Raw genomic sequence first — 7,368 nt, 5'->3', positions numbered from 1 at the left:
TTGACAGTGAGAATAATCTTCCCTTCGGAGTGAAATTCTTTTTTCCCGTTCGGTTTTGATTATCTGTCACAGGATAAAGAACGGATGGATCTTTTAGCATTGTCAAATGTTCTTGGATTCTTTTAGAAATGACACGAGTGCCAGGGCAATTATAGGTGCTGCTTGCGCAGCACTTGTATGGTTCATTTTTTTATTTTTGGCTATCAACGTAGCACCTGTATGGTTGCTTCTTTTTTATTTTTATTTTTATTTTTTTTGTTATTATTATTTTTTAAATATTTTTGGCCATCTTCCAATGAAAAAATGCCAAGTTCCCCCTTGCAAATCACATGGCAGTTTTCCCCGTGCACCAAGCACTGCTTATGATATGAAGGTTGCGGTTCTCGGGGAGGCTAGAATAGAAGAGTTCTTTGACTCTTTTTAGTTTCAGATGGTTTAAATTGAACAAATATTTGGAGATTGAACAAATTGGTTTATGAGCTTTACCATAGAATTCAGACCTGATCAGCAAGTACAAAACAAATAAGAATATGGGCTTGAAAGTAGAATTTCGGTCCTAATCATTAAGCCTCGGTTTGTTATCCATTTTCTTTCATTTTCTTCCATTATTTTTTTTACAGTGCTCATTTTCAATTACATATTCTTCATTAAAATAATATTACACTTAAATAAAAATCATTTCATTCTTTTTTAACCACACGATTCAATATTAATCATTATTTCATAACATATTCTTCCCAAATAATGGGTGACAAACAAACATTAAGTATGGACCAATTTTTGCATGATGGGTCATGCTATGACTCCAATTTAGATTTAGTGTGTGTATGATAGGGTGGAATTGGAATTGGAATTGGAATTGGATTTTTCAACTTTAGGTGTGTGATACTTTTTTTTTTTTTATTTTTTTTTTTTTGTCAATGGAAACAAATTTTATTCCTAATTGTAAAAAAAAAAAATTTCTTTAATTGACAATTTCATGTAAAATAAAGTCAAATGATCACTAAAAGATAAATGATTTTCTTGGCTTATTGAATTTTTTTTTTTTTTTTTTGCAATGAAAACAAGTTCTATCCCCAATACCAGTAAATTATATCCCTTTAATTGTCAATTTTCATGTAAAATAGAACCAAATGAACAACAAAAAGCACTTTCATTTCACGTTTTTCACCTGAAAAATTATACCAATCAAATACTATATTTACAATTCCCAGAGAAAACAATTATATGCAATTCAATTCTATAGAATTCGTTTTCTAGGTAATTCAATTTCATCTTTGCAATTAGTCAGACCCTTATTGTAATTTTAAGAGTAATGCTATTTGTTTTGCCTTGTTAACGTGGCTCAAATTATTGCCCACATGGCATCCTGCGTAGAATCCTATTAGAAGCTGAGTTAGGGACAGTGCATCATTCTGGTCAGATATAGCCGAAGCACTGGGATGGCTCATGAGTAGAAGCTCTATTATCCGAGGCCCATTTATAATGGACCGAACCTACTATCATAGGCCATCTCCTTAGCTTCTAAAGGCTTTAGATCAAAGGCAGTTCTCAAGAAGATCCTTTGTGTGAGGATCTAGTGAAAATGATTGATTTGACAACCTACAGTCCAAACGACTTAGATCCTTTCATCTTAATGATCAAGAGTGCTAACACAAACTATAGGGCGACTTTCCTTTTTCAGATACTCAAGTTCAGCCTAGGGGAAGTAAATGATAAGACATCTTTAATAGGACAACCTAGTGGATCGGATGAAGCCACGTGTGATTCATACGGTCATGACTTCAATTGTAATACTATAAATACCTTTTCTTGTAACATTTTCGGGGTAATGCAATTCCATATATCATAATATCCACAACTACCCTTCTTAATCATAAGTTTATATATTCAACTTGTTTTACATATGCAAATATGACTTTTGTCGTCGTGCTTGATTTACCCAGGTGCTCGAAGATATCGTTGGCTTGTGCCTCAAGGAATGATCTTCTTTACACTTGACAATGTCTGGGTGCGAGTGAGGCTTGGGTTTCTATTGGCTCATTTTTAGTGGTAAACACTATTCATGCTTATCCATTGATTCTAAGTCATCTAAATAAGAGAGTTTTATTTTTCTATTTCAATTTACATCATAGAAAATATGTGAGTTTGGAAGTCCTAATGATTGAATAAAACAAGATTTTACATGATTAAGAGAAGAAAAATCAGGAGGCTGGCAAGCTTGTGAATAACATCATTTTAGAGTATTTTTGCTTGCATGGTGGAGATTAGACTGAATCTAGACCACAACACGCGATAATTTTCTAGGATGGCATCTACATGTCATCATGTAAAATCATTTTATACACTAGCATGTAAAATCATTTTATACACTAGGTACTCAAATCATTAAAAAAATAGAAGTCGTCCCTCATCCATTAGCAAGTTCTGTACAAAGAATTGGTCTCCAAGTCCAACCCTAGGTCATACACTACCAAGCATAACTCCAAGGACACGCTATGGTTCATTGGACACATCAAACAAAAGACAAGTGTTCAATAGTATCCAGTTCAACATATCAAACACATCACAATATCCTCCATATCAAAATAGAAACAATCACGTCCTAAGTTTTTCAATCATCTCCTCAACCAACTTGAGTGAGGTTCCGCCTCTTTCTCCTCTATCTATCTTCCTCATAACCTTCTCCAACAGCACATTTTTGGACTGTTTACTTCTTGATCCACTATTTGAGTCATCTCTTAAAAGCAGAAGCAATTCTTTGGCCTTCTCTTTACCCCTCCATGTCCCATCAACACTTAACTGAAGAAGCCCTGGCATTACACCTTCCCTCAAAATCATCCCTCTGTATCTATCTCTATAGTTCTGGCATATAACAAGAAGAATTCCCACTGCATGCTCTTTGCATTGTGCTGATCCTTCTTCCATAGCCTCCACCAATACTGAGATTGCGCCCTCGATTTCCGCAGCCACCTTTAGAGCTGTTTCTGATGAAGAAACGATCTCTTCAAGTAAACCCATAATTTTCTCCACCAAATCTGATGATTTTTCCAAGCCATGGACTAGCTGAAGCAGTGATACTACACAACCCGATAGGGCAATTTGTCGAACACTTTGTGGGCATGTTGAGAGATTGTGAAGAGTTGATAAGATATCTAGCTTTGCCTGCATACTTATATTGTCACGGTTCAGGTTTAGGAGATTAATAAGAAGTTGAATCGCTCCAGATGCTGCAATTTCTAACTTGTTTTGTGTGCACGAAGAGAGGATCAAGAGGGCTGCAGCTGCAAGGTCAAGCAATGGCTCGATTTGGCATTGAAGAATCTTTAAAATCTTTGGTATTGCACCAGATTTTCCAATACGAATCTTGTTTCTGAAAAAAAATAAAAATAAAAACATAATTAGCACATTAAACTGAAATAAGCTATTCTGCAGAACATGAGCTAAAACTGAGACTTTGATAAAGAAAAATCATATTGGACATTCATGCAGTCGTGTAGCCTTATATTAAGGATTATTAAGGAACCTATTTCGTACTAAAGGAAAACTAGTACTCTTTTCTGTACTATAATGAAAATATCTAGCAATGTATGGATACGACTCTTTGTTGTATGGATACTTCAATCAGGGTAGTTTATCCGTGTTTGACACATGTCGAATATCAACATTTTTTGAATAATTTACCATGATCATTTTTCTTTATTATTAGAAATATTATTTATTTTTTTAACTCAAAGTATACACATGTCGAATATCAACATTTCTTGAATAATTTACCATGATCATTTTTCTTTATTATTAGAAATATTATTTATTTTTTTAACTCAGAAAGATTTTTACAAAAATAATTAATAACAAGTATAAAACTAAATTTATACTATATAAATGAAAATTTTTAAAATAATTTAATGAACATGATAAGGACGTATTATGTCAGTACTTTTTTGAAAAATTACATATAGACATCCAACATGTGTCATGTGCACGTATTGCGTCGGACACATATTTGTGTTGGTACATCATAGGATATGTCAACCTGCAAGTTCTTTACAGGTGTTGTGATTATTATTGCTCTCGAAAGTAAGGACTATGGTCTAATCTAATCCATGCATAATTACCAACAATATGGAAACCCGATTTGTACATTTTCAATCTAACATACTAATCTGAAACTCATTAATCTCAATAACGTAATCGAACAAATACACTAACCTTTCACTTCCAAAGGCCAGACTGAGCAGAGCAAAGAGTGCAGCTTGAATGGCTTCACAATCTTCTTCACAAAGCATCAAAACCAATGGCGAAATAACTCCCTTTTCAGCCACCTTCTGTCTTTGCTTACTACTAAAATTAGCGACTTCCCTCGCTGCTGCAATTCGGTCGTCTCCGCCTCCAAATAGAAGAGCTTTCAACACCACCTCCTCCATGGAAAAAGCCCTCTAGTCCCCTCTTCTATTACCTGGGTTCTATCAGGATTGTACTATTATATACATATAATGTAGAGATTGCTTGTGAAGTATGTAAGGTTTTTAGCTTTTGGACTTATGGCCTCTTTCTATTGTTTGAGTTAGAAGCATTCCCTGCCTTCATCAACTTTTCATAACCATCCTACTATCAACCTGTTTGGGAGTGATTTTTCTTCCAAAAATAATTGATTTTTTACCATTATTTCATTATTCCAATCGTCATATTTGACTTTTTTTCTCATAGGTGACCCCACTTTTCTCATAACAACAAAAAATCAATTCTCAAAATCACTCCCAAACAGACTCTATAGCATCTCAACTCTAGGAACAGGTTAGTTAATTGCATGATCTCTACTTGGATCAAGGGATAGTATAGTATATTTTGATACATCTGTTTATAGATATATTATTTTTCTGATTTCAAGATAACCTTTAAAAAAAAAAAAATAGGGATTGTGCTCGAACGACCAACAACATGAGCAAACAATTAAAATAAGTGCTAGACTAAAATTTGAATAATGCTATCAGTTGAGGTGTATTTTTATTTATTTATTTTTATATCAGCAAGTGTAGCATGGGTTTATCATCCCTTACACTTATGTACCAGTGTTAAGTATTATGTGATGCTTTATAATATAGATTACTAAGCTTTCGTTTGATTCTCATTTTTATAAGAATGAGAATGAAAAATATAATTGTTACGGTACTCATACAAGAGAGAGAGAGAGAGTCAAATATGGTAGCTTGATGTGAGGGATAACAGTCATATTTTTTATTTTTTTATCAACGAATAAAAAACAAACGGGACCTTAAAATGTTACAATTCGTCGTGAAGCTGGACGACACTTTTCATTATTTATATAGTGATATTACATGCATTATTTACGTAGGGTAGAAGTCATTCTTGGAGTCGGGGCAAATTCCCATAATAACAAATATAAAATCATAAAAAATGATAAAATGATTCATTATCCATTGCGTAATTTGAGGAATTTCATTTACCGATATACATTTTTTATTTTTACGAGAAATAATGCTTAAAATCTATCTGAAAATTGACAATTCCATTTCCCCATTGGGAGTTGCTCTTTTGGCCTTTTTAAAATTTTATTTTACTTAGCTTTGAATACTGCTTTCCAACTGCAAAATACCGCTCAATGCGTATAAGGTTTTCATGAGGATTCCCTACGAGGTTTAGGGTTTAGAGAAATTATTAAAGAATAAATCCACGGGGAAATATTCACAGGGAAATTACAGATCTCTCACATAGGTCGATCTCAGATGGGGCCCAATGCAATATAAAATGGTGAAAAAAAAATTGACCCCACCCATGTGAGACCGTAGTGGTGGCAATGGGCCGAGCCGGTGAAAAAAAAATTGACCCCACCCATGTGAGACCGTAGTGGTGGCAATGGGCCGGGCCAAACCGGCTCGGCCCTTAATCGCACGAGCTTGGCTCGCGCTCGTGGCTTGTTTTGAATGAGCCGAGCTCGAGCTCGGATCGGCCCACGAGCTTGTGGCTCGTCCGAGCTCATGGGCCGAGTCGAGCTTGAGCTCGTGGACTCGTCAATTTTATTTTTTTTTAAAGTGTTTTACAAATAAATGAAATAATAGAAAACACTTTTAAAAAAATAAAAAGTGTTAAAAAATACAAATAATTTAATGAAAATAATTTTTTATTTTTTTATTTATATCATATTGTAATACTTTTTATAAAGTATAAAATATTTATATAATGAATACGAATTATTTTTTGAAATACATTTACAAAAAATATTTTTTTTTGATTTCTTTTTAAAGTAAATAAAATGTAAACCCTCCTTCTTTATTCGGGCTTGGGACCGGTTATGTCAATTTTAAGTAGGGGGAGTTAAAAATTGTACACGAACAACTTGTTGTAACGTGTACAATTTTTTTAAAAAAAAATAAATTTAACGATTAAAAAATAAAGAAATTTGATTAATATAATTAAATCAAATATCACTTACCTGACAACATGCAATTTCAGCATATTTATCTTATAGTCGAAAATGAGCGTCCTGTCAATCCTTAACGCACATTAACGCTTTCAAAACATCTTCTTTCAATTGGCTCTTGACATCGGTTAAAACGCTTTTACCTGCACTAAAAGCAAACTCCGAAGTAATAGTACTAACCGGAGGTGTCAGTAGATCTTTCCCAATTGCAGAAACAATTGGCCAACGTCTTTCATACTTTTGCCAGAATTCAATTATTTCTTCTGAACTTTTTTTAATTGCTCTGTTTGTTGGCATATTATGATTGAAGTAATCAATTAATTCGGTAGGCATCGTATTTTGAGTTTCGATCGATGTTTGATGAGATGCAAATGTAGACAACATGGCACTAGATGATCACATTGGAGTTGCAACATATCTAAATGTATTAATGCCTTGAAATAAATTCATTATTTCGATATCATCTTCTTCAATTTCAGCAAAAGGAGTAGGTGCAGAGGGTACCCGACTAACATTCACACCCATTCTTTCCACATATAAATCATACATTCCACATAATGTTTGATCTAATTTTTTATATGTGATAGGTGTATCAAGTATTAAAACTTTATTGATTTGATCAATTACGTATTTAGTTCCCGAAATATTATATCGGGGGTCCATTGCGCATGCTAAAGGAAATAACATAGACAGTTCCTCCCAATATTTTTTAAACTTTAATTCCATAGCAATTATAATTTCACTAAAAATAGGATCAATAAGAATACATATTCTTGTTTCTGAGACAAAAAATCACTACCAGACGTATTCCATAGCAATTATAATTTCACTAAATGGTTTGTAAGAGCTAGGCTTGTACGCCCAGCTCGATTGATAATTAAGTATGAAGACTTTTTATTTTAACCACTTAAATTATTAAATAAGAT

The 7,368-nt window shown here is 33.5% G+C and overlaps 2 protein-coding genes across 4 annotated transcripts in view; one reads left to right on the top strand and one right to left on the bottom strand.

Annotated features, from left to right (window-relative positions):
• Positions 1-2,016, top strand: part of LOC111409306 (altered inheritance of mitochondria protein 32-like) — an 8,404-nt gene extending 6,388 nt beyond the window's left edge. For 2 of the 3 annotated variants that reach the window (XM_023039336.1, XM_023039335.1), the window contains exon 7: positions 1,947-2,016. In XM_023039336.1, coding sequence (XP_022895104.1) covers positions 1,947-2,001 — 55 coding nt within the window. In that variant the 3' untranslated portion in view covers positions 2,002-2,016. The remainder of the gene's footprint in view (positions 1-1,946) is intronic. The other variant, XM_023039337.1, reaches the window with a different exon arrangement.
• A 293-nt stretch (positions 2,017-2,309) lies between these two features.
• On the bottom strand, positions 2,310-4,538 carry LOC111409307 (U-box domain-containing protein 2). The gene is made up of 2 exons (XM_023039340.1): positions 4,213-4,538; positions 2,310-3,373 (listed from the first exon to the last, which is right to left on the bottom strand). The coding sequence occupies exons 1-2, from the start codon at positions 4,425-4,427 to the stop codon at positions 2,599-2,601; spliced, it is 990 nt and encodes a 329-aa protein (XP_022895108.1). The 5' UTR covers positions 4,428-4,538; the 3' UTR covers positions 2,310-2,598.
• Between the last annotated feature and the right edge of the window lie 2,830 nt (positions 4,539-7,368).

This window comes from Olea europaea, chromosome 14 (genome assembly GCF_002742605.1).
Source record: "Olea europaea var. sylvestris chromosome 14, O_europaea_v1, whole genome shotgun sequence".
Classification (NCBI taxonomy): domain Eukaryota; kingdom Viridiplantae; phylum Streptophyta; class Magnoliopsida; order Lamiales; family Oleaceae; genus Olea; species Olea europaea.
This window is presented reverse-complemented; position numbering and strand designations above follow the sequence as displayed.

What these genes read in the sequence shown, in the direction of transcription:
- LOC111409307 (XM_023039340.1), bottom strand. Translation starts at nt 4,427, where the DNA reads ATGGAGGAGGTGGTGTTGAAAGCTCTTCTATTTGGAGGCGGAGACGAC. An exon ending in CTGGCCTTTGGAAGTGAAAG is followed by an intron (nt 3,374 to 4,212) that starts GTTAGTGTATTT and finishes ATTTTTTTTCAG; the next exon opens with AAACAAGATTCGTATTGGAA.